Source organism: Drosophila bipectinata, chromosome 3R, assembly GCF_030179905.1.
Source record: "Drosophila bipectinata strain 14024-0381.07 chromosome 3R, DbipHiC1v2, whole genome shotgun sequence".
Taxonomy (NCBI): Eukaryota; Metazoa; Arthropoda; class Insecta; order Diptera; family Drosophilidae; genus Drosophila; species Drosophila bipectinata.
The window spans coordinates 7,051,076-7,078,357 of NC_091739.1; the positions used below are offsets into that span (position 1 = coordinate 7,051,076).

Consider the following 27,282-nt stretch of genomic DNA (forward strand, 5'->3'; position numbering starts at 1 on the left):
ATATTTCATCTCCTAAAGCGAAGGTGCATGTGGGTTAGTGTCTCTATGTCTTTGTGTTAACTGGTATACATATGAGAAGTGCGTTTCATAAAATTATATATAACTTAAAACCTTTTCTTTAAATAAAACAAACGACATTAATACCAAAAGTTTAATTAGGCCGTTTAATAAAATATTTAAGTAACATATATTAACATAGGTTTCTATTAAATATAAATCTCTACTTAATTAAAATAATATACCCTTTGAAACGCATTCTATGTGTGTCGTACCTTATTCATACAGCTTAGTTTTCTCTTTTAAATAGTTATTAGCTAAATCTTACCGATGTGGTCATTACTCTTATATACAGATGAAGTTAAAGTCTCTAAATTTAACAAAGGTCTCAACAAAAACTGTATAACAATGTAATCATTTCAAGACTCGCTAAGAATTATTAAACAGGGTTTCAATTTTAAGTTTCGTTTAAAATTAGTATCACTAACAAGCTTCTTTTTTATTTTCTATGCTTTTTTGCTATTCCCCGAAAGGTGAGAGGGTGAGATGAAAGGAAATACCCAACTCCTTTCGAGGCCTCAAAGTAATTCTTTTCAGCACGGTTTCTTCTAGCTCACCACAACTCTCCAGTGTCTTATTTCTGAGTTCTACTTAGTTCAGTTTTGTTCTTCTGTTTTCTGCGCTTTGTGTAGTTTGTGTGTTGACTTGTTTCTAAAGTTAAAGTTTTACTTTTGTTTGGTCGTCCATTGTAAATATATATATTATGTATATATTTTTAATTATATTCATAGGCATAGAGTTTTAGCTTCTATAAGTAGGTGTATGTATGTGTACTCGTTTATATGCACAACTAATCCCAAGAATCTAAGCTATTTAGCAATGCAATTTTATTTTCCTATACAATTTGAAAAATGTTTTCATGTTCGCATGATTGTGTGTTTTGTGATATCTACTTAGAGCTTATTCTTAAGAAAAGCGAACTGCCACGCCCATCGACACAGCCTCCCCTTGACCAACTCCTAGCCTTACTCCTTACTCCTAGTTAAATGTATAAATGATTTACAAGCTAGAAATTATAAATTGTATGCTACATAAATTTCGAAAAGGACAATAAAAATAATCTCTTGAATATTTACAGCGGACTTCTAGGGCGGGAAGGGTGGATATGTGGGAACTACCGGGTTGCTATCATTATTACAATCATGGCCTCGACATTTGCATACTAAACGGGAAAAGTGTTTGCAATATTTGTGAGCGAATAAATTCCTTTACTATGTAGTTGTTTCCCTTTTGGAATTCACGACTATTTTTCCCGATTTTTAACTTTATTTGATGTTGTCAACTTTTTGTTATTGTGGCTTGTTTGTTCGCAAAAATGTTATTATTAATTTATTGATACAACAATTTGTGATATTTTTGGAATCGTTGCGTGTGCCTTTTTCTATGGATTTCATGCATTTTGGTAGTTTTTGGGCAGGACATGTCATCGTTGCCGGGAGTTATCCATTTTACCTAAATAGTTAATCGATTCCGGCAATGTGCGGATTTAGTTATACACTATGTATGTACAAATTGTGTCAATGTCCAGATCCTCTGATTTATGCTGCAGACTTTTTTGTTGTATATTGTTGCTTTCCGATTTTCAATTTGGTGTTAGTTTTTGTGGTATTTGTAGCTGCTGGTGGTCGTCACAATCTCACATGGCCGATATTAGGGTCATAAAATCTGCAAAAAATCATGAAAATTCGATTAGCGGTCGCCGTTTCTGCGGTATGTCAAATATTGAACATAATTCTAAAGCCCCTCGATAACTCTCGATTTAAATGGCAATTCTGGTAAACATGAAAATTTGTATGGACTAATGTGCAGATATGGGTATGCTCTGCTTTGCATATCCGTTCAATGAATATCATAGTAGATGAAAATATTAAATTTGTGGTCAACTAGTGGGCTATCATGGGGGTTAATCCTCGCCAGGATTTTAAGTTTAGTGGTTATCTATATTTTTGCATTATTACTGATTCATCAATAGAATCACGGGCTGGATAAGTTTTATAATTATGTATACAAAACCATAATATCTTAACACTATTGTTACCTTTCAGGTTCAATAATAATTTGGGCATTGAAACCTATATCAATATTTATAGAAGCAGGAGCTAACAATATTTAATGACCTTCATAAATTTAGTTCATGGCACCCAAATTAATGAACTTTTGCTTGCAATTAGCCCATAAAATTTATTACATAATGTATGAGGGCAATTTCTGGTAATTCTAAGAAGGGGTGCCTTGAAAATAATCCACTGCCGTTAGGATGGCAGCCCCTACTTGGGTAACTGCCATTGTCATGGCCATTGCCATTAGCCCTCAACACTTTCTGGCCATGGCTCAGACTCATTTCGTATAATGGACCATTCAGTTATTTGTTATTAACCCAAATGGGCATTCAACAAACCTAAAAACCCGGCAGAAAATATGGCAACACTTCGGCTCTGGTGAAAATGTATCCGTAGCAAACAGAATCCAATCGATTTTAATAGTCACAGCCCAAAAGGTTTCCTCTTGGGAAAACAGGGCGAATGTTTGACTCAGTTTATGGAAGTACACTGAGTTAGAGTCAGAAATTAAGAAAATAAATTAAAATATTATGTACATAGAACCAAAGCTTCAATCCTTTTAGCGAAAATAAACTACCATAAACAACAATAACTTTTTCGATTTCTGAAACATTTTTCCCAGGAAGCATACAACTAGTTTTCGTTCAACTGTAAGTATTTTAATCCTTTGGTCACTGTGCACAAAAGGATCGAGGGCGCCATGAATTTTCAGGACCTGACAATTTTTTAATCAACACCAAGCTGGCCAGCAACAAATGGAAAAAAAATGAAAACCAGCTAGGAAATGTCGCTTTCACAAATAAAAAACAAATGCAAAATATTCTCTGGCAATTTTGGCACGTGCACGCCCCACATTGTTGTTGTGGTTATTGTTACTGCTCTAGGTGCTCTTGTTGTTGTTGTTGTATTTGGAGGCGATTGTGTGAGCCTTGATTAACGCAACAGGAAAGATATGTATGGGCGTGGCAGTGGCAGGGAAGGAGGGGACTCTGTTGGCAACATCGGCGGCAGGAATATTGTAGCTGTTTGCCAAATCTCTCGGCGCTGTCTCTCTAAATTTTAACTATGAATGTCCTGGGCCAACAATAATAATACACATACACTTGGAAAAAAAAGTATTATAAATTATAAGCATTCAATATCATTTAAGCTTAGCCCATGGACCATACACTTTCGAAGTTAAAAAAAAAGTTTAAAGGAGATATAAATTTAATATTTTTAAATAAAGAAACTTATGAAACTTTCCCCACTTTCCTGTAGTGTAGCTGCTGGTTGGGGTAGTGCGGTTGGTTTGTGTGCGAGTTGGCAGTAAAATTTGTTTACCAAAACCTTCTTAGCTTGGCTTAGTAGCCCCCGCACCGCCATTGTTTGGGTATTTGCATTTCGGCTCCTCTGTCTTCTGCTGGGCCCCCAACATACCGCACATCCCATCCACCCAACCACCCTCTCCTACCCCTTCGCCACCCCCTCTGGGTGTGAAATTTCATGCATATATGTATCTATGAGTGCCTGTAGGTGTATGTTTGGGTGTGTTGTATGTTTCGTTAGAGGGTTCGTGCCTCGCCTTTGGCCTTTTTGCAGCTTTTGCTTTTTAGCCACTTTTGTTTGCCTTGCTGTTGGTGCCATTGTTCGCCGTTAGCCGTTCGCCATTCGCTGTTCCTTGGCTTTCGGTTTTGGATCTGGATCTGGACAGCCTCGAGTCAGTCGCAGTCACTGTCGCCAGGCCTTTTGACCAGGTTGAAAACATAAAAAAGAGAGCTGCGCGAAAAGCGCCCGAAGCGACGTCGCATTAGAACAACCCGAACAAGTGAATTGTAAATCGTTTTCCCGCCACTTTCACACGTAAATGGGTAACCTTGCATCCTGCTAGGACAATGTATGCAAAGTAAAGGGTTGATATGGGCCGAAATCTGTATGCAAATAAGTCTGTAGCTTAAAGCCGTGTCTATTATAAAATTATAATAAAACTTTAAATAGAGCCAAAATTGAAGAAACACCTGTGTTTTAATAAAAAGTCAATCAACGGTATGAATAGAGTAAGTCGAGGTCGAGGTCAGCATCCTTAACCTCTCTAGCCGGCCTTATAGCTGGTATTTTATGTGTCACCACAAAACTGAGGGATAGAGGGCTAAAATATATGAAACTGGCCGCAGCTGCATAGTGGGCGGTGGTAAAACTCAGGTTTATTTTATATTTATTCTTTTTTTTTTTTCCTTTTGCGGGAACCGCCATGTGAAACGTGTTATGCAAATCTGGGTGTTGGTCCTGCCAACTTGGCCGCTGTTGCGGTCCTCGGAGTGTCCCTGGCCGCATGTTTTCCGCGCCGGGATTTGGTAGTTGTCCTGCAAAGAGCCCTGTTAGCCATCTGCACCGCCAACGGTGGCATCAAAAACAATTTAGCTAGCACTACTCAGCAGTTTTTGTTGGCGCACTCCTTTCCGTTTTTTATTTGATCTACTCAAAATGGTAATTTGAATTGCAAAAGGTCCATTGTTTCGTGCTTATTGTCCTTTTTATGTTTACCTAGGTCCCTTATTTTTTGCTTTCACCGCAATTAGCATTGCAATGAACGGGAGGCGGGAACTAAAAAAGGCGTGGCTCTTGGTTGTTGCATTAAAAATAATATCCTAAGTAGATTGTACAAATGGCTTCCAATTATATTTAATAGCCCGTTTAAGTAGGCTCCATAAAGAAAGAATAAAATTAGGGTTGGGATCTTCAGACGTTTTATATTCGACCTTTTGCTTCTTTCCTTCATGGCTCAAAGGTTAAAGCAATTTATCAAATAAACCGGTCAAGAACACTCAAGGATAGAACATAGGTTGATGTTTGATATTAACTGGCAAGTCGTTCTAAATATAGAAAAAGGGGAAGTTAAAAAAGGCATTCAGTTTTATGGGGTCTTAAGTTTGTTCCTGAAACAACACAATCCTCTTAAAAAAGTTCCCAATGCTTTGGAGGGAATTGTCAAATTGCAAACAACGTTTTCTTTCATCATTTATATTCAAGAGGTCAAGTCAACAGCTGGTACCCCAGAAAGAGAATAAATGGTAGACCTTAAGTAGGTCAGACATATAGTGCTATAAATGAAGCACATGTCCAATCACTTGTGCCATTTTGTTCGCCAATCAAAAGTTTCTAAAGGGCTTGAAAAAAAGGCTAAAACAAAAAACTGAAACTGAAAAGTTTGTGAACTTTTGCAGGCCAACTTATCGACGGTCTCTGGGCCGCAAAACAATCAAAGCGGCTTCCAGTAAAACAGAACCGTAGGCGGGGGCGTGCCACACACACACACACATACCCACGTTTTTGAAGACCTTCGAGAGTAAACAATAAACTTCAATTATGAATATTTCAACAACTGTAGAGCTAAAGTGCAGGCGAAAGAGTTGAACCGAACTCAAGGTGCGGCGGTAGTAGGAAACGGAAAAGGACAAAGTTTGGCTCGCCTGGGAAACTTTGTGACTGCTTGGGTTGGAAGGTGAGAACAGGTCAGGAGACATTGACTTTGATCTTGGTCTCTCTGGCTTCCTTTGTCAACATTGTTTGCCATTCGAACGCTCCTTCGCGGGTCTCAAACTAAACAAGCGCACCCCCTGTGCTCGAAGCAATTAAATTTGGATTTTCGCTTGGTTTAATGGGGATAATAAGCCCAGCTCGGTCACGTGGCCCGGCTAATTAATAATTAAATTAAATTTCCGTTGGACCCATAAAAGTATTAATTGCTGTCCACAAATCTGGCTCAGGCCAATCCCTCAAGTGGCCAATATCCAGGCCCCCATTCCTCCCAGCCGTCAAGGCTTCAGATCTGCCGGAGTGTTGCCTTGTTGCTTCCGGTGGCAGCTCAAAAACCAATTGCACATCCATCCACCCAAGGAGCCCGGCTCCGAGATTGGATTGGGCGATAATAAAAAATGAGCAATGTAATACTCCCTGGAATGGTGTGCGGCTGGTTGGAGGGGTGGTGGCTTTTCCTCTTCCTGTTGGACAACTTCCGGTGGCAGCATTTTGGCGCCATGTCATATTGACAGCCTCCACACGGTCTTATTAATATTGGAGTAACGTGTGTGTGTGTGAGTTTGTTTGGGCTCCCAATAGCCGCATAAAATGTTTCAGCAAAAAGGAAGTGCTAGTGTGACGGTGATACTACACTGAAAATAATCTAGTCAGTGCCAAAAGAGACCACATCTTAAACCACCGTTTTTGGTAAATATTTTCTTTTCTGACCAAAAAAAAAGGCTTTGTGCCATAATTTTTCTGCGTGTAAAACGCGTGATAAACATCCGGTGTGTGTGTGCGTGTCCTTATAGGACGGAGGAAAACGAGACAAAGATCCGAAATTGTATTGCAATAAAATGATTTATTTGGCCATATTTCCATTCAGCAACCAGGCATGCGAGCAGGCTTCAACTAAAAGTGCCAGTAGAGCCACTGACATGTTGAAATATGCCATTGTCTTATGGCACGCGTCAAGGACAGCAGCCGGATTCTTTGTATGTGAAAAGGACGGTGTGAAGCTCTCATAAAAATGTAATAATTCCATTGCCGAAAAAAGCCATCCTAGACATGGCATGTGGAGTGTGTTGATAAGACCACGGGCACGGCCGTAGCAACAGATTTCACATCGCTCCCTGGCATTTGGGTCGTGTCTCTTTTGGACCTGTTATGTCATCCGCTTTCGTTTTATTGCAGCCGCAACTTTTATTAAATAGCCATGAGGAACAGCCGAAGGAGCAGAGAAAGGAGAAGGGACCGACAGAAAGTAAAAAAAAAGAAAACGTTTGCGGACTGCCCCCGAAAAAAAGAGTGAAACCTTATCTGCAAATGTCGTTTGCCTTCCTGTCTTTGCCCTCCTAACGATCCGGAATCCGGACAGGCCCGGATTGAACGAAAAAGAGTGAAGGAAAGGATTCACTTTGGCCATGCCTTTAATGGCCTTAAAATAGCCTGCCATGAATGCTATTTGCCGGGTTTATCAACGCAATTGAGCCAAGCCATTGACGTAGATAAATTTAATTTACCTTCTATTATGCTTGCGTATTTATTTACTCGTATATGCTGATTTTGAAAACGAATTTTGTTGATGGAACAATAACAGCGAATTTTGTGCAGCTTATCAGAGGCCAAATTGAGTTAAGCCGGGACAAAAGCCTGTCAAATGCTAGTGGAGACGGATTGGTTTTGACAGGTCACGGCGGCGTATACGTAATGTATTACGCATACGACACGTGAGACTCCCGCCTGCGAATTTCTCGCAAACTCGATTGAAGCACACCTCATCAATGCTATTGCCATTCTGCAATGGCTTTCCAAATAGTTTTATTTGATTCTCTGCGACTCATGTGAACAATTCTATTGCATTTGCATAATGTTCGTTTATCATCAATCCAATTTGCATAGAACAAATAATTTGCTATTCAAGTGTTCAAAAAAACTAGATTTATTCATGATATAACAATGTGCTGCCATATTTGATTGAATTACATATAACATTTTAATTGAAAAACAATTTGTGGAGCAAAATAAACAACACCGTTTCCATTACAACCTCAAAGACTCTTGAAAGGCATTCGTTTAATCAATTTTCGGTCAGAATATCGGTTTGGAATTCATTCAATTTTTTCCATAATTAATTTATAGGCTGAAGGCGCACAAAGGATTGAAACAATTCAAGGGATAGGTAACTTAATGGCATTTTAATTACAAACTGTATCGAAGGAGGTTAAAGCCTGGTTATGCCCAACACTGTAGCTGCTGTAAATATTATTGCTGTTGTTGGCACAACGTTTTTACAAATGGCCGAGCTATAAATTGCCTGCCCATAGTGTCCATCATGTTGAAATGCTTGAATTTTTCATTGCATGCATTTCAATTTCATGGCCAGCCATTAAAATTGACAGCCCCCTCACCCAGACCCACTAAAAACACGACACCCCAAAATGTTTCGAGGCAAAGACATAAAAAAAGGAGGCGAAAAATGGAACAAATATAAAAAGAGGGTTCAGGGGACTTACCTAAAAATGACTAGTAAGTCCTATTTTAACTATCTTGGCCTTCGATTTTGTTTGCCTTGAGGTTTTAAAGACAAATTTTATTTAAAATTTGAGTATTCTGCAGCTCAATAAAATACAAGAACTTATTTACAATTACAAGGAATAAAATAGTACTTAAATTATTAGGTTTCAGAATGAGTACTTAAGTCTCACTGTCTTTAAGTCCGTTCAGAACATTTAATTGAAAGCAAGGAGGGAATCACTTTTTGGTCATCAATTCAAAAAAATATTTCATCTCCTTTCTAGCTAAAGCCTGTTTTTGCCAAAAAAATTTGGCTATGGTCTTGCCTAAAGCTTTTCTGTTTGTCTTTCTGAAGCCCAAATTTGTGTGCAATTTTTTTGTAGAATCCAAGCCGATTGAGTACCTCTTCTTATACTGAAAGGGACTCTACTGGCTTTTTCCGCGGCTCGATTTGTGCAGCAATTTCCCTGCGTGGCTCTTTGCGATGCTCGCACTGCCTTAAAAGCATGTTGCATAATTTACGCGCTGCGAACTGCCAAGCGGGGCCATCCTGGGCGATGGCGGAAAGTGGGATGCAGATGGGTTCAGCTGATTTGGTTTTTGCTTCGCATTTGGGCCTTGATTTTAGTGTCGGTTTTTGGGTTCGGGTTCGGTTTGGGACTCGCTCTGGGAGCCCCGAATCGCGTACTATACCCACATTAAAAATGTTTCTTTGCATTTGCGATTTAGGGCTGCAATAGCTGTAGCTAAGCTAATACTGCTTTTCCAAAATTTCGGAAAAACCATCAGTTAGAGGCTAACTGGGCGTGGAAATGGCTAATGTCAGCAGGTATTACGAATTCATGATTCACCAGGGAGTAATTGCCGGAAAATAATGCGAGGTTTCCGGACCAATTTTCAAATGCCAAATTGGCATAGGAATTGGCTTACTAATATGGTGATTTGTGGGATTTAAATAAAATATGCATTATTTTGTTCCATAATAGGCTTTGATTACTAATACGGCCTTGTGAGAAAACCTTCCTGTAGCTAGAATATTGTAGCATTACTGTGTTGTCATCTGCAACGTTGATTGATTTATTGCCTGAGAGAAGCCATTTGATCAGTGTGCGTTTGACAATCACTTGATTTACACAATTGGCGAAACATCCAATAATCGTCCCGCCGTTGTGTCAAATATGTCAAGCCAACGCTGACCCACAAACGCCAGCGGCTTCGTGATTAACCCCCAGTTGCCCCGAACGCCCTCCGCGGAATTCTCGCTCTCATTGCTGACTAGCCCGGCAGCGACAACATTAAATTTATGCTCGCTAAACTTTATAATTAATTACATTGGCATAATAAACGAACTTAAATATGAAAATGAAGTGCAAATACTGGCAGCACAGACTCACCGGCGACACAAAGGAGGGGAATTGGATGGTGGAAGCACTGTGCCAGAGACAAGCAACACGGTGCCACAATTTAATGCCGCTTACATGAATTAATTTGCACAAAATCGATTTCAATTTGCAATTTTAAAACTGAGGGAAAAAGGTGTCACAAAGAAGTGACAAAAATTGAAAAATACCGGAAGAGAGTGTGATGCAAAGGTCCTCATCAGAGGCTCTGATTTCTGATGTCGTGTCATTGCGGTTTTTTGCCAATTTGTTGGATCTTTTGCATGTCATGGCATGAAAATATGCTTTAAATATAAAATGAGCAAACATAAAAAATGCATTAAGCTAAAAAATGTTCCTGCCCTCCTGAACAATTTTTTGCAACCAATTTCCTCTGATAAAATATAATATTTTAACCAATTTAGTATCCAATTTCCTGCTTTTTAGATCGAATGACACTAAAAGGATTTTATATGTGTTTGTAACATTGTAATTTTTATAAACATTTCCAAAAGAAATTTCATTCGTAAAAGAAGAACTATCAAATATTAAATCAAATCCTCGGCATTGGCTTAGAAACCTATTTCGGATTGAAATACTTTGCGTAGAGCCAAATTCTGACTTCAATTTGGTAGATGTACTATTTCGGTTGCCTTGTTGGATGTCTGGACCTCTGAAGTGGTGAATGTGGCTGATGTGTGAGGCTTACACCAACATGAAGTAGTCACGGTATGTTTCAGAGGGGAATCCAGCATAATATGCACATAAGAAGAGGCTCCAAGGAGCAGACAGATGGCACAATTGCCCGCCTTAGTTGTGTGGCTTGGCTGCTGCGGCTGTGAGCTTCTTTTTGTCTCTTTCTTCCACTTTTGGCCCATGTCCTGCCTTCTCTTTTCTCAGTATGGTAGCACGTTACACGTATCATCATCAATCAGGAGCGGAACAGATCCGATATGCATGTCGTACGCGTCGGTGCGATTGGGGCATTTGCAAACGATACTCTGGGGCAGGCCAATTGGTAGGCACAAATCAGAGGAGCCAAGACATTCAAGTGACTCGCAGGCGTACCACATATTATCCATATTTTATTTATATTTGATCCAGTCATACAATTCGCAGGGGATTGCAGTCTAATTTATTGCCAAACCCAATTACATTCGGTTGAATAATATATAGATAATACTTGGATGTCGGGGACATTACTAGCTTATCTGGTATTCATAATGAAAAATCGATTAGTTTATTAGTTTTGTGATTACATTTATATAATCAACTTTAATCTGCAACCAAGCCTTTGATAAAATTGCCTGTTATCTGTATAATCTCACAATTATACAGACCATGCCTCAGGGCTGGCCAAACAAAGATTTTCATACTGATGAAGTGAACCGCAAATAGTTAAACAAATGCCTAAGTGAGCACTTAAAATGCGAACTATCGTGCCAAGACTCAAAATGGACTGAAACTGCTCGAATATCATGAACATTTGTGTGTGCACTTAAAAATTTCATTGCCTGCTTTCAGGCTGCACAAAAACAAAGCATAAACGAAAAGCAGAAGGAAAAGCCGGAGGAAAAGCGTAGGGAAAACTAAGGGCAGGCCCCGGGGCCAAGCCTATGCAAATGTGATCCGAGAACGAGCTGAGCTCTTGGTAATTGAATCACGCTGCGAGTTGTAAGCGAGTTGTAATGCATTCCCCACCCCTTCCTCCAAACCATGCCTCGCAAATTTTCCCCCAGGCTAGCCATTAGAAAAGTGCACGAGTGGGTTACGTGGGTGGGGCTTGTATTCGTGTTTGACAAACGGCATTTCAATGCTTTCAACGAACGCACACGCAAACTAACAAACAAACAAATAACAAATATCATTACAGCGACTTACACATGCAAACGGCTGGCTGACAACTACAAGAATACATACGAACACATGTGTCGGTATGTATGCTTGTATGCACACTTGAAAGGATATGAAAGCCGGCGACGACAACGAACATACATAAAAGATGAAGAAAAATTGCATATAAATACGGAAAACACTTGCCAGAAGGGGAGGGGGTGATGAGCAGGGGCTGGGGAGTCGGGATGGGATCGAACAGGAGAAGGAGATGAGATAGCCTGCGACTGCCAAGAGGTTTCTGGGTTGAAAGGATATGCGAAGACAAGCGTTCAACCGCCACCGCTGCTGCGAAGGAACTCACCATGGCGTATACGTAATTTATGCATCTATGTACAGTTAAACTTCCTTGAATCGAAATACAAGCCAAAAGAACACGAAAGCTGCGACAATAACGGAAATTCTTATTTAAGAAATTTATTTTTATAAAACACGTTTTTATAACAAAGCTAATGAAATGGAATTTTTTTAAATAATGTAACATTTAACACCTGTATGCTCTACTGTGCCTTAGTGTACAAAAAACGCTCGTACATACAAAATGTTTGTATAATGTATGCATAATCGTATACATATCTACATATATCATCTCGACTTGTCCCATACATCTTCATTCAATAACCAGACCACTATGTGAGGAGAATTTTCGCGTTGACACCAACAACAATAACTGTGAAATAGCATTACGAACAAAAAGAATATGACGAAGAAGGAATAGTGGGGTTGAAAGTTGAAGGATAAAAAACTCAGTATCCATACAAAAAACGTACCAAACAGAATGGCAGTTAAGCCATCAGTTATCAGAAGACATTTAAGTTTCTCCCTTATCGTTTTTAAGAGTCACAAAAGATAATTTTAACGAATTTTACAAGAGGTCTCTAAAATGTTTTTTTACAAGCTCAACTAACATTTGGCTATTTTATTCTTATAGCTAACTTTCTAACGATGTCCAAGTTAAATTTTCGTATTTTAAGTGTTTTTTCTTGACAAAAGTTAAATATTCCAATACAAAAACCTAAAAGCCTTTAGCTAAAATTAGTGAAAAAACTTTTGGCATTACAAATTTTTGGTTTGAAAACCAATATTTATTGCTAGGATCTGCTCGATACTTAATTGAATTAAAAACTCTACTATTTTTGGGATAAAACTCCTCAATTTGATTGAAAATCAAGAAAAAACTAACGTCAGAAATTGGTTTTATTGGCAATTCGTAAACTTTGAACTGCTATGCAAACGATGACCGGAGGGGGCAAAGGGACTGGCCCAGCCGAGCTAAGTGGGCGTGGTGGGCGGAACAGGGTCGGGTTGGAGGTTGGCAGTACATTTGTGCGGTAATCTTTGCATGCACAATGAGCTCTCGATGACGTCGCGTGTGTGTTTGCTTACGGCCTATCTGGCAGCCGCAGTGGCTGGAAACATTTTGGCCTCGCATGCAGCACAAACAACTCGAAGTGGGCTTAAAGGTTGGCAGAGGGGGCCTGGGCGGTCTCACAGGGTCAGACCGGTGAGCAATTGAGGGAGTGTAAAAACAGCCGACGGCCCGTTTTCGCGGCCCGTTTGCACTGCAATTAAGAGTCTGGCCAAGAACAAATGCACGCAATTTTGCACTGGCTTAACCTTTGGCACAATGACAAACCTAATTAACGCGAAAGAAACAGACCAGATGGCCAGAGGGAGATAGTGAGTTTGCAGAGCCAGTCCACTATACAGAAGTCAAACTTTAAATTCAAGCTGAAAAGTATTACCCTTTTTATTAAAGTAATGGAAAAGAATTCTCCTTGGAAATTTCTTCAAGCAAATCAAGGTTTTCAATACCCAATGCCTATATTTGTTTATAAATAATGAATATTGCAAATGCACACACAAAGGATCTGATTGTTGCGAATGAAAAGCCTTTGTATGAATTTAATAATTTCTAGTTTGTGTTCATAAAATGTTTCAAATATCTACTCCATCAATTTTGGTTTTATTCAATTAGGCAAACAATGTGAATATATATGTTTTTAATTATTGAATCAATTAGGCTCTGAAAAAATTGCAGGGAAAATGAATTAGTAAAAACATCAAATATTTGCAGTACTCATCACTTTGTGGTCACTTTTTTGTCGAGGACCCTGACCAACATTTTTCCCGCCGGTTACCAATTCAATCTGCCAACGAGCTGACATCGACACTTGCTACCTGCCGCCATAACCGTAACATAAAAAGGCGCACTCAAAACGCTCATAAAACACTTACACACCAGCACTTGCACTCACACACTCCCAACACAACCAAACGCACACTCGCATCAGACACACACGTGCGCTGTTACACACTCATCGTGGATTGGGTATAATTAAATATGAAAACATATGTTTCCCCTTTGTTTTTCATAGAGCCCGGACCAAGTCAGAGAAAAATCAATAAGGACTCTGACTCCGAGCCCGGACCAGGGACTGGGTATTTGCAATTTATTTATCATATTTATTACGAGCAACCAACTGGACTGAATAAAAAATAAAAAGTGAAACAGGGAAAGGGCGTGGTAACTGCACTGGATAATTTGTATTTAAGTAACTTAAGTAAATCAGTTGACGAGTCCGCGAACGCAAATCGTCAAATATTCATAAGCTTCGAGTTGAGCCCGTTACAAATTTTATGACAACCGAGGGTGGCTCCGGATAATTTTAAGGCAGGCGGCCTAGTGGCATTGTCAATTATGGGAGTTATGAACAGTGAATGCGTCAGAGCGCCAAGGCGTTTGGAGCCCTCTGAAGCCGCCATCCTGAAGCCTCCTTCCCAATTTATCCTCCCCTGGCAATTGCGTCAGCAGTTAATTTTTATGTATTTTTAAAACGTTGCCTGCCGTGGTGCCCTCGTTGGCTTAATAAGTAGGCCTTGGCATATTAACGGCCGTAAGCGGCCAGGCCAGATAAACATCGCCAGAAAGAGGAACACTCGATACTCAACACAAATTTATGCACTTCACTCGAGAGGTGCTTAAGACAAAAAAGGAAAAAAAAGACACGAAGAATGATTTCACGACAAGCTATGATTTCAAATAAAAGAAAAATATTTTTCGGAGACAGCATATTTTTTCTTTTGTTGGTTTCAACCTTTAATTGAGCTATGTGCGATGGGATAAAAGAAAAAGAGCACGAATAAGTCCTTAAGTATATCCTAGATTTTTAAAATCGTACTTTTTGATATATTCTTGAGCACAAGCCTTTAATCTTGAGAACAAAAAGATTTTAAAGTTTTTAACTCTTAGGGTAGCGTTAACTTTTTTTTTTTTAATTTTTTTCTTGAACTTTAATGAAATCGTGAACACAAAATTTTAAAATGGTTTTAAGAAGCTTAAAAGTGTTTAAAAATAAATCCAACATTGTTTAATACCCCTATAATTTTAGGATTTTGTTATTATAAAATAAGGTCTTTATAATTTCCAGCCAATCATCAGTGTTCCTTCTTCTTAAAGTTAATATACCCCTTAAGAAATACCCTTGGTATTTAGGGTGAAAAAAAAGAAACCAAAGCCAAGCTCATTTCCGACGCATTCGAGAGTGCACTAAGCACACGGGGCGTATGGGTGATGGGGACTCACAAAGTATTGGATGATGAGCATGTTGTCGATATGGCAAGATAAAGCCAACAACTTGTGGATGTTGGTGTTGCTGTTGTGATTGTTGCTCCTGATGAAAAGTGTAAGCTTGAAGTTCATACACACACAATTACAAAGGATCCAAGGGTGAGGTGGATGCGGGACTTGAGGAAGGAACTTCCTTGCTGCTATCTGTATTATGCTCTTGCCCCGTTATTGTTTCTTCATTCCACCACCGCCCCGCATCCGGCATCTGCCTCATCTACACAATTGTTGCATTAAATAAATGTATTTTTTGTCGGGCCCCGCTTTACGTGCTTACATACGAGTACACAGGGAAAATCACTTTCAAATAATGTAGGAATTCCGAAAACACAATTTTCAAACTAGTGAGCTAAAGGACCTCTCATTGTTTTTTTTAAGCTTATATAAATTTTATTTCAAAATGCTATCTTTACGATGAATAATGCATATTTTCTTTGGGTGTTCATAAGATAATATTCCAGCAGAAAATAGAGAGAAGCCTTCCAGGCACAGACGTTGATAGATTTCCATGCATGCCCGACACTCCTAGGCGAAGGAAACGGAAATGGAGGGAACGCTGGCATGGCAGTGGATATTTAGAAGGCTCACTCACTCACCCGTCCTCTGATGGCGCTGTTTGCGGTGTGTGCAACGCGTTTTAATGAGTTTTTTGTTCTGTAGTAATTATTTTTGCAGTCTGTTATACTTGTATGTGCAAATATTCCGAAAGACCGGCAATCAGGTCCCGGGAAATTTTAATGAAAAAATGCAGAAGTGCAGGAAACGCTAAAGAGTTCCCAGGGGTTCTATAAACTGGAGCTTTAAAATATTAAAGCAAATGGTAATATTCTTTACTTTAATACTTGAGTTAGAAATCCCATCAAAATTGATGTACCATAATTGTAAGAGAATTGTAAATAAAGAGATTTTATCATTTTAATGCACTAGTTTTCCACCCAGGCCACTAAAACTGTAATTACTACCGTAACTAAGTTTGGACTTAATAATTTTCTGGCTTCTTGGTGTACTTCTCTGTGATGCCGTTTCCATAGCAGCACAATTAGCAAATTACAAATTTAATGCAAATGCCCTGTCGCACAGGCAGAAACTTCAGCATTAATCGCCCACACATGGACGACTGTGGAATTATGTTGTACGAATTTCATATTTACATTTGTAAAATCGAGTGCCCCTCAACGAATCGGCCCGCTCCCTCTCTCAGACATGGGTGGATCGGTGGCTCTGCCAACTGGCAGAATATGTCCAACCACCTGACATCTCTGCCATTGTTTACATTAATTTGATTTAAAATGCAACGCCAGCGAATCAAGCCGCTGCCACAGTCCCTTGCTAAGCTGCCAACTGTAAACAATTTGTGATTTTGGAAATTCTGCTGGGTGGCCGGGCATGACGCGTGTTTGGTTAATTAAAATGTTATTAAAGGCCTCTCCTGCCACAGCTGAACATACATTCAAGCTTGACAAGCGTGGGCTATTTCCAGGACAGACATGGATTGCGTATACGCTCCGTAAGACGCCATAATTATAAAGCAAATAAAATGTGATTATCTTTTAAATTAGGAATAATATTATTGTCATATCTTTCAATATTCGAATAATCCATCAGTTTATGCTTACCAATTAAATGCATACATAGTAATCATGTTATGGTTATGGAAAACGTGAAATGATGCATAAAATGCTTTTGACGAATATGATGAATATTTCCAGTAATAAACCGAAGCTGAAAGAATTTTATTTGTGGAACGGCTTGAAACGAAAAATAAAATATTTTGGATTATAACCCAAATATTAAAAATAAAAAAATATCAAAAGGCTTATGAGAAACTTTATATTTAAAATGAACTAATATATTATGACAGAATTGACTCAGCAAAAATGGCTTTACCTTTTTAAAAAAAAAAACATGATAAAGCCACGGCTATAGAAAATAATTAAGGGTTTTAATAAATTCAATTTTTCAATAAATTGTCTGTGATATTTAATTCCAGCATTCACACGCAATTTCTTATTACACATTTAATTCGATCAATTTGCTTGTACAGCAATTTTATTGTCTGTACAAATTTAACGTAACCCACAGACACAAGCCCACTCACCCAGAATCCGGTGAGGTCAGGGAATGCTATTTTTATGCTTTGGCTGCCGCTGCAGTAGCGTTAAATTTTGTTTTCAATTTTCAACACTTTTAATAGCCAATTAATTAAACGGGCAAACAACAACAAGCGACTATCTATACAAATGTGTACAAGAACATGCATAAATATCCGTGGGATATCCATACAAACTCATACATAACTCTGTACAATGCGTAGTATATTGGGAAAAAATTTACCCGTCGGCTCTTGCCGAATGAACCAAACATTTTTATAATTTCTGGTCGAGTTTTTATTATTTAACCGCCAGCTGGTCGCTCGCAGGAACACCTGATTCCCCGTTTACCTCTTTGAAGTAAAAACTTTTCACTATCGTCGCTCACATAAATCATAGTGTGGAAACTTGAATCTGACTAAGTTCTCTACTGTCCAAGGGACTTATAATTTATGCTGCCCAGCCACTGTTAAATAATGATTTTTTAAACAAAGGCCAGGAAGATTGTAAATTATGAATAAAAATGGCGAGGGGAGGTGCATGAATGCGAGAGTCAATTAAGAAAATTACTATTTATGAGACAAAAACACACACATAGCTCATAGTACGCAGCATTATTTGGGACTGGGAAGGAAATGTCGACCCCAGGAGATTAGTGGTAATTTGCCGCTTATCCTTGGCCCAGCACACTGGACCTGTCAAAGTTTTGTATTTATTTCTACGCATGAATTATTTATGCGTCAAGAAGGCCCCCAAAACTGGGTGGACCAAACTTGGTTTCTGGTTAATGGGTGAGCGAAAGTTTCCAGCCAGCCATCCTTCCACTCCGTCTCAAAATTTCTGTCTTGGACACTTTCTCTTTCATTCCCCGGGTGTTGGGTATTAAAACTTTTTAGCATATGTCAAACGCCTTTAATATCCTCTTTTTAGAAATTACAATTTTAATGAATTAAGCAAACACTCTCACTGCAGTATGGCTAAGCTTAATAACAAGGACTCAACCAACTTTAACGGAGTGGAGAAAGGATGAAAAACTAAAAGAACTTGAACAAGAAGCATCTACATTAAGAGATTGGGATTATTATAATCGAAAGCTGTGTGACTTTTTGATCCCTCCTTCCGGGGAACAACTTATTGAAAGAAAACGTATTGAAAACAACAAGTGGCCCACAGTTTCAGGCAAAGGGTTTGACATCAAATTAGCCACACGTGAAGGCTGCGGTCAGCCCGAAAGTGAGTGAGAAAACTATAAATAGAAAAGGCTGGCAGACAGAGGTTATTGTGACAGGCACTCGGGGCGTATGAGCAGTGGACTACTTCAAAAGGATATCAAGCGGTCATCAGTTTAACAATGACCAAATACGCATTTTGTTTTCCGAGTCCTGGCCAAAGGTGGGCGTAACCTTTTGAAATGACTTTTGGGCGTTACCAGGGGCAACAATTAAAAACGAAATCTCGTATATACACACAGAGGGATAAGGGCAGACGGGGGTTAACCCCAAACGCCATCATGAAATTGGCCCCGGGACTTACTGATGTGGCAACATTTGTCGGGAGCTCGGGTCCAGCCATACAACAACAAATCCTTGGCGATATCCAAGGATACGCAAACACACAAGCACACTAGTATACACACTCACATACCGACATCCAAAAGCAAACTTCTGCCTGATTAACACTGCCGGCAGAGCGTAAAGGTGAAGAAGAAATCTTAAAGGGAAATTGGCGTCAGGTGTGGCAGGTGACAATTTAATAACAACTCACATCCCAACTCACTCAACGACGTTTCGAATTCATATTGACTCGCGGAAACAGCTGGGCCGACAATCAATCAAAAAGTTTCCAAAAAAAATGTATATAATTGAATATTTATTGTCTGGCTTGAAATGAAAATATTCAAATTTAATCTGTGTAAGATGGATGATTGTTGATAAACAGAAAATCTGAATAAAACGAGTTTATGTCTGGAAATCGAATCTTGAATTGTTGTTTCTGGCTGTTTTGTTTTAATAAGGCTACAATGAGTATACATTTATAAAGAAATTGTTCAATCATAAGATGATTTATGATTAAGAATTATTTTATTTAAATTGTTATTATGAAAATGTTTCGTTATGATTATTAGAAAGTTTATTATTAAAGTAAAGTAATTATATATATTTGCGTACTCACAAATAGGAAACTGCTCCCGTTCTGCCTGCTCTTGAAGATGAAGTTCCACTTCCGTTTCTGCTTCTGCTTCCACAACCATTTCCGCTTCTATCTCTGTGACCGACTCCATTTGTTGGCCGTCGGGGAGAGGCTGGCACTATGTGCTGGTCGAGTCTCCCAGTGGAGAGGCTATGTTGCTATTGCTATTGCTATCAGAGGCGGAAAGGGGTCGGCAGATGCCAAGGCGAGTGAGTCCAGGCGGCATAGCCTTTAGAATGGACACCGCCTCGTCCAGTTCGAGACCCTGGAGCAGGCGATCGCCCACGCTCATGAGACGATCGCCAGGATATATTTCGTTGGTTGCCTCCGCAGCACCACCGCGTATCAGGCCGCGAATAACGATCACACTGCCCTCGGAGTCCAGGGGATCCTGGTAATCCAATATGGAGAAACCGAAGCCTTGTTCTGTCTTTTCGATATCGACTATAGTCACCTCACAGCTCCACAGCGCCAGTCCGGAGACATTCTCCAGGGACTTGGAGCGAGCTCCTCCAGTACCGTTTCCCGCCCCAGATCCACTTCCCGATCCTGCCGCTCCTCCTGCATCCGTTAGAGTCGCCGTGCTGGACGTGTAGAGCGAGCTCTCCGACTGGGCCTTGCTCAGCAGATTTTGGAGACTCTGGTGGCCGCCGGGCAGCAGGCTGCGCGTCTCGAAGGCCTCCGGATTCTGAGAGGTATTTATCACCGACGGAACGCGAGTGCCCCGGGCACAGACGAGCTTCACCCTGGCCGGCAGCTCCTTGAGGATCTTCACTACCTCGATGTGGCGCAGGCCCTGGAGCTTGTACTCGTTAACTTGGAGGAGCTCGTCCCCAGGCCGCAAGATGCCCTGGCGACCCACCGGACCGTCGGCTAGGATCGAGCGAATGTAGTGGTGCGGACGCTTCTCAATGCCGCACTCCACGTCCACGGTGCCTTCGAGGCTGATCCCTAGACCTGAAAGTTTATTTATTTCGGCAACTATAATTTCACTGTCGGGAAACTCACTTTTCCAGGCCACTCGAAGCGATGCGGCACTGGGACTGGCCGCCTTCGCTGGCGCCTCATTAGTGGGCGTGGGCAGCTGGCCGGGATCTATCTCCGGCTCGTATTCCCTATCGATCTCCAGATCCGGCTCAAGTTTGGTTTTCGCTGCACTGCCCTTATCCCTATCTATATCCTTTTTCGGTTCTGCTTCTGGCTCTGGACACTGTTCATCGGTGTCATTGCCACTGTCGTCGGCCACGTTCAAGCTCCTTCCGTTGGTAAGTGGAGTCAGCGGTATAGCCGTAATCCTGGCCACTCCACCACTGTGATCGCTGCGGTCCAGCACGTGCGACATGTTTGATTCCACGGTGTCTCTGGAGGGCAACTCCATTAAGTCGTCGCCCTTTCCCACCGAAATGCCTACCTCATCCACCTCGGGATCGCCTTCGGTGGCTATTGAATCCGCATCGACTGATTTGGGCGGCAGCCAACTAAGAGTGGCTATTGAGGGAGAACCGGGCATGGAGAGCTGCGACTCCTGGTCCGGATCCTTATCCTGATTTCTTTCCAAGTCGGATCGACCGGAACTGCCCTTAATCTCTGTGAGGGCCACCTGCAGATGCTCGTATTTGCGACCCCTGAGGAACCGTTCCAGCGTGAGATGCACCTCGATGTCGGTATTACGGAGCAACTCCACCGCCTGGTGATTGGTCACACCCGATAATGAACGGCCATCTACAGCCACAATGCGATCGTTGATTTGGATCTGTCCACTAGTCTCGGCAGCACTGCCCTCGATGATGCTCTTGACGAAGATTCCCGAGAGATCCTCCTCCTCGCAAACATATCCGGCCACTGTGATGCCCAAGCCGTAGACATTTTTGCGCAACTCTACCACGTACGTTTCCGTTTCCGGGGAGTCCATGTAAGAGCCGCCACTGGGTGAGCCTGAAGCAGATCCACAGCTCGAGCCGGAGGCCGAAACGGACCCCGCCTGGCAGCCGTCTTCGTTGGCCAACAGCTTCCGTTTGCTGTCGGCTATCACAGTCTCTATGTGCTTATCCTGAACCGATCGCCATTGGGTCTCCAGGGGCAGCTGCAAGTTGGGGCGCGGCGGGGGTGATAGAATCGAAAAGGGTACAATATCCAGGTCCAGACGTGGACAGCTGCGCTGGTTGGCTCCGGAGTCGGATAACTGGGCATTTTCACCCGGAATAGGTGGCAGGGGTAGATCGGCCAAGTCCGCTAGTTCCGTGAGCTGCAGTTGAGCTGTCGTCGCCGCCACCACGGGTGGGGGCTCCACGGCGGACATTTCGGCACCCTCGGCGGGACCACCGCGCACCAGGCCCACCAAACTGGCCACATTTACATCCCCAGCACCCATGGAGGCGGCTGCCGCTGCTGCCGCTGCAGCGGTGGCAAAGCTCGGATTCTGAAAGAGATGACGCGACAGTTCTTCCGGGTCGGAGAGGAGCTTAGTTGGTATAATCGGCGCATGACTGGCCAGCGTTTGGTAATCGATGGCCGTCGGCTCCACCGGCCGCGCCACTATCAGACGCACCTGAGCTCCGGTCTGACGAAGAACTGTGGCCACCTGCTCCGAGCTGAAGCCCCGCAGATTGACTTCCCCGATCTGCAGCAGATGGTCTCCCAGCTGCAGCCTCCCATCCCGCTCGGCTACGCCGCCCGGCGTTAGAGCCTTGATCACCACACCGGTGCTGCGTCCGCCGACGAGGATAAAACCCACTCCATTGCCATCGTTGATCAGATCGATAACCTCCACCTGTGACCATTCGGTGCTCAGAACCATCTTTTGGCACCGATGATCCAGCAGTCAGATCCTAGGCCTATTCCTATTTCCTTCGATTTGGTTAATTGTGTTCCAGATGTGGCAGTTGTTAGTTGACTAGTTGCTTTTAGTGTAGAGTCTCTAATTATCCATGAAGTTTCTGTTGCTAACATGTCCGGAATTTAGCGGTGGTGCTGTTGAGGATTGCTGCTATAATGATGAATATTAAGTTTGCGCCAGCTCCTGCTGCTGTTACTGCTTGTGATTTTGTTGATATTGTTATTGCTATCGCATCGAGAGTCATTTAGCCGAATATTTGGGCCGGGAAGTGCGCTCCAGGCACCGTCACCGCCAGCCGCATCATCCGCGACCGCAACAGCACAGCGCACCTGTAATTATGCAACACACGCCCGCATGCCACACGCACGCACGCACTTATATTTGTTAGTGAGTTGGTGAAGTTTCATGGAGCACACGGCGTATACGCAATGCGAAGTCGGCCCGCGAAGTACGCGGCGTATACGTAATGCGAGTAGGGGGACAAAACTGAAGTCAAGGCAGAAGCGAAGGCGTGGCACTGGCGTGAAGTGAGAATTTAAATTGTTGCCCTGTCAGGCATAACGGGGGATACCCTTAATAAAAGCATATAAATAATTAACGAAAAGCTTAGACCAGATGATGAAGAAATGTTAACAATGGAGAGCAAAATAAAGTAAAATATGTATGATAAGTATCATATGTAAAATAAGTACATATGTGCCATTTTCGGTTTCTTCGATATCCAGTTATTTTTTAATAAACCTATCTTTAGGTTTATCTTTAGGAGCCGAGTTTGTTTGGAACGCAGAATAACCCGATTTTAAATAAGTTGTACTTCCTGACCTTTTTTATTTGGTATTTCCAAAAGGGAGCCCATCTGTTAGCGATTTTTATGGTATCCCCGTATTAATTTTTGATTATTCCTGCTAGGGTATACGAAACCCGTCTATGCTGACTTGCTGTGTCCTTATTTTTATCTTTTTTCTCTTTCTGCCTTTTTAATGGCACCTTTTTTGCACGATTTTGTAATTTACATGCACACACACGCACATGGGAAACGAGAAGTTTTTACCTTTGCCGCTCACGTGCCACGCATGTTTGGCACCAGTCCCGTTACCCCCGGTTGCCCTCTTCCCGCGTCCGACCGGCGGCAGCCCACGGCAGCTCTAATTGGAAAATGCCATGCCATGGCGAAAGTCGCAACGACTAAGGAGAAAGGAGAAATGGCAGCTGGAAGTTGTGGGCCAAGCTGCTGACTACTAAGTGCTGCATACTTTGCGGCGCCTCCTTGGCAGTCGAGAAAGAATCTGCAATCGAGCGATAAGTTTCGAGCAGCCGCAGCAACTGCCTGCCACCAATCACTGGCAGCCATATGGCTAATAATGGGGATTGATATTGTAGGAGGGGGTGGCTGTGGGGAGCTTGGCGCCAAGGCTGCCTTCAACTTGTTCTGCGGTTTCCCATTTTCCTTTTGGCACCGCTTGTTTTTCCGGCCAGAATCCACTAATAAAGCTAATTGTGTGGCAGCAAGTCAAAACTCTTATATCGAATAACTTCTTATCTACAAAAATCGAAATAAACAACTTGAAAAGCTTATTATTTTCATTGGGAAAGGCATTCCAAGACTTTTTTAAGAATTTCTCTCATAGGAATTCGGAAACTTTTATTTTATGAGCTGACAAGCAATTGCGAAATATATTTTCATGAAAAATTGAAATCTTTAACTAAACAAATTTTATTAAAATGGAAATTTTGCTCTTAAAGCCTTTGTGGTAAATTCTTTGCATTTTTTGCCTCAGTTTCCTTAAACAATTGGTAAAATTTTGTTTTGTGCTTCTCTAAAGGAAAGTTTTTCAAAGAACGTTTTAAATTACCAGTAATATTTTTTTCTAATGACAATGGTTTCAAATTTGGCTTTATAATTGGAGGATTTTTAAAACCTGCCTAAAAAAATCCTGCCTGCCTCCCTAAAAACCTGCCTGAAAGCTAACAGATTTTTTTGTATCAAACTTCTACGGTTCGTCCTTTAAACTTTTTTGGAAAAGTGAAAAGTACACTAATGGTCGGCATCGAAGCAGCAGGAGGCCAAAATCCGCAACCGAAACCAAATCCTGTTCAGTGGGTTGCCGTTTTAATTGTGTTCCTGAGAGCTGCTCGCTGGGCGGCTTTGCGTCCATGAGCGCAAAATGGGAACGCATTGTTGGCCGTGTCTGCCAGTGACTGCAGCTGTCAATTAAACGCTGATTGACTTTGCATCCAAAGGACAGGGATTGACGCACGATGCGTATGATTAACGTCGAATGTGGTCTCCAGGCTGGATCCTGTTTTTCTGCCATCCTGCTCCTGCTGATTTAGCCCCTCTGTTCAGGATTCTAGCCGAGGCTTTGGCCATTTGCTTGTGGACATACCAGAACTGCATTTCCAGTGAGAAAAATTTAATATAAGAACAAGTTACTTATATTTTTAAAAACAGTGAGAACCCTTTAGGTTTAATGATTCTTTTCTAATTTAAACTTTTAAAATGAATATTAAAAATGTTCAAAAGTTTACCGGTCACCGGTTAATTATTTTTCCCCTGCATTCACGAGTGTGCTTCATTTAACTTGGTTGTGGTTGGACGGGTGCGCTGAAAAGTGGTGTGTGGAAATTGAGGGAAAGCAGGAGCTGGAACAGCAGTTGTTGATGTCCCAGGCCCATTACTCAGAAAGTAGGCCAAGCGCGTTTGAAGTTGCCACTGCGTTTGCTTGTGTGAGCTGACTGCTATTTTTATACGCCTCAAGTAGAGCCAGAGGTTTATACTCCCCGTCTTTTTCGCTCCATGCCGTGTCGACTCTGTCCGCCTGGCTGTGCCAGTTTTCGGTTTCGTTTTATTGCGCCTTTGGCCACTGTTGCTTCTAACGCACTTCAAACTGCCGAGCCGCTGACCTACTGAGCATTATTAGCCGGCTCCACGGCCCTTGGCTCAGAGTTTTTGGCCCAAGTCCCTGGTCTCTGCCGGCGCCACTGCCACTGCCCCTGTCTCTGCCAACGTTGACGCTGCCTGTCAAGCGTCGAAAATCGATATAAAAACTAAAGGAAAAGTGCCAAGAAGGTCTAACCCTATGCCAAGCCTAGAGAACTTTAATATACCCTCTTTATTAAAGTATAACCCAGATGGTCTTCTATTTGATGTATGCTTTTTACAAAAGCAAAACCCTAAATGAATTTAAAATTTAAAATATTAACCTAAGAATAGGGTATTTCTTGTCTTAATGAGCTTAATTCGGATGGAAGGACCCACGCCCAGAACAAGTAAAGACTTCCTGCTGCCATCGGAGGAACTGCTGGTCTAGCCGCACTGACTGCGGCTGTCGGCTGCTTGGCTGTAGTTCGGTGGCTGTGGCCGTAGCTGCGGCTGTTGGTTGGTGTCGTGTGGCTGCGCCTTTTGACCCACCTACCTAACCGCCCCCGCCGTCGGTTCCCGCAGTTTCCCCCACAAGCTCTTAGCCAAATTGCTGCAGCCAAAAAAAACGCAAAAATAACAACAACAGAAACCGACGGGGTGAGAATACTGGAGAGAGGAAGCGAAATAACTTGTAAACTTGCGGCACGCAATTTGCAATTACTTAGCCGTCGACTCCTGGCGCCGATTGTTGCAAAAGGACATTAACGCATGCAAAGGACAAAAGAGCCACAGCCAAAAGTGAAACGGTCCCCTCCCTCACGACTTTCTTGTTTGCTGTTTTCTATTGATTTAACAACAACAAGGCGGTGGGCACTTCCGCTTCCGCCTAGGTTGCGTATACGCCGCGTGTACTTTTTCGAACAGGTCATATGGCTGCGTAAAAGTCGCGTGCTCCACAGAACAAATTTGGACCGGTTATTCGGACAGGCTAGGATGCCCAAGAACATTCATTAGCGACGGTCGTTGGTGGTAATTACCCGCACTGGCTGGTGGCCAGTCGATGGCCCAGCAAACGATTTCCGCTGCGATTCGCGGCACTTCATTCACATTCACTGCACAAACACATGGCTCGACACTCGCGTTGTTTTTTTTGTGTTTGCTCAGCCAGTTTCCTTGTTTCCCGACGCTGGCCAAAATTTTCTCTTACTCATTTATTAGCGTATTACGCGCGCATTTTCCGGCTCAGCAACACGCCCGCACGCCACGGAGCTTCTTGGCCAAGTGAAGTGCCCGTTGGCCAGCAGCTACCGCTTCGCTCTAAGCGAGTACCGACTGTGGCCCAGGGGGGTCCTATGGCCGGCGAGGGGCTGCCCGCCCATGCGCACTGGCCAACCACATGACTCCGGAATGCACTGGGAGCGAACCGGAGAATCGGAGAACCCACAAATGTGTTCGCAATATTTACAATTTCAACCTGCCAGGCGGTCTTTCATTCAACTGTCAGTTTGCGGGAGAGATATCCTCAAAGAGGCAGCCGGAGAGCGAGAGACTGACAAAGACTTATGGAGAAATTGAGAAAAGAAAAAGGGAAATGTCAGAGCGCAAGCTTCGCTGCACAGAGGCGTCGAGATAAGCTTTTTGGGGGTGTTTATTCCTAACATAGAATCCTTGAAACAACAAGTTTTCCTGGATTTAGAGTTGAAAAATCTTGAAAAATTATATTTTTAAACCATAATAGATAAAATAATAATGAATTTATTTAAACGCTAATATTATTTATATTAAAATGATCTCAAATATAGTTAGTTATTTTTACAAAAAAAGGTGAACCAAATTTTTTACAAAATATTTGTTTTTGGTGCTAAAAATTCTAAAATTTGAAATTATTTCATAGTATAAATATATTATTTAAGTAATATAGTATTAGTTTCCAATTGAATTATTGTTTTTAAAAGTTAAATGCCGGTAAACGCTGCTGGGGCAACCAACAAATCGCCTGCGCCTGCTCTGTTGTCCCCGGCAACCAGTGGCCAGAATAAATAAGTGCCCAGGTGTCATGTGGTGGGTTAAGAGTATAGAGGGGCTCGCAGGAGCAGGGATTTGGGGGTGGCTCAACTGGGCCCAGTGACCAAGCAGTCGACGGTTGGCAGCGCCACCGCAAGGCAGCCCAAGAGTCATAGTTGCAAGAAACGTGGAATGTGCCAACTTTTCGCGGGCAAATCCGGAGACGGGGGTAACCAGCGACGGAGGAGCAACTTCTAGCCGCACCTG

The 27,282-nt window shown here is 42.0% G+C and overlaps 1 protein-coding gene across 4 annotated transcripts; it reads right to left on the reverse strand.

Moving 5' to 3' along the window:
* Positions 1-229: 229 nt before the first annotated feature.
* LOC108128851 (patj homolog) lies at positions 230-26,297 on the reverse strand. Of its 4 annotated transcripts, XM_017246682.3 has the most exons (4): positions 26,049-26,297; positions 20,321-22,477; positions 19,295-20,269; positions 230-1,722 (listed from the first exon to the last, which is right to left on the reverse strand). In XM_017246682.3, exons 2-3 carry the CDS (start codon positions 22,107-22,109, stop codon positions 19,431-19,433), a joined length of 2,628 nt encoding a protein of 875 aa, XP_017102171.2. In that variant the 5' UTR covers positions 22,110-22,477; positions 26,049-26,297; the 3' UTR covers positions 230-1,722; positions 19,295-19,430. The 4 variants fall into 4 exon arrangements, with proteins under 4 accessions (XP_017102171.2, XP_017102168.2, XP_017102169.2 ...); XM_017246679.3 differs by having other exon boundaries at positions 19,295-22,477; XM_017246680.3 differs by having other exon boundaries at positions 19,295-22,522.
* Positions 26,298-27,282: the final 985 nt, after the last annotated feature.

Bases quoted from the DNA above. Each gene is read 5' to 3' on its own strand.
- LOC108128851 (XM_017246679.3), bottom strand. From the start codon at position 22,109: ATGGTTCTGAGCACCGAATGGTCACAGGTGGAGGTTATCGATCTGATC.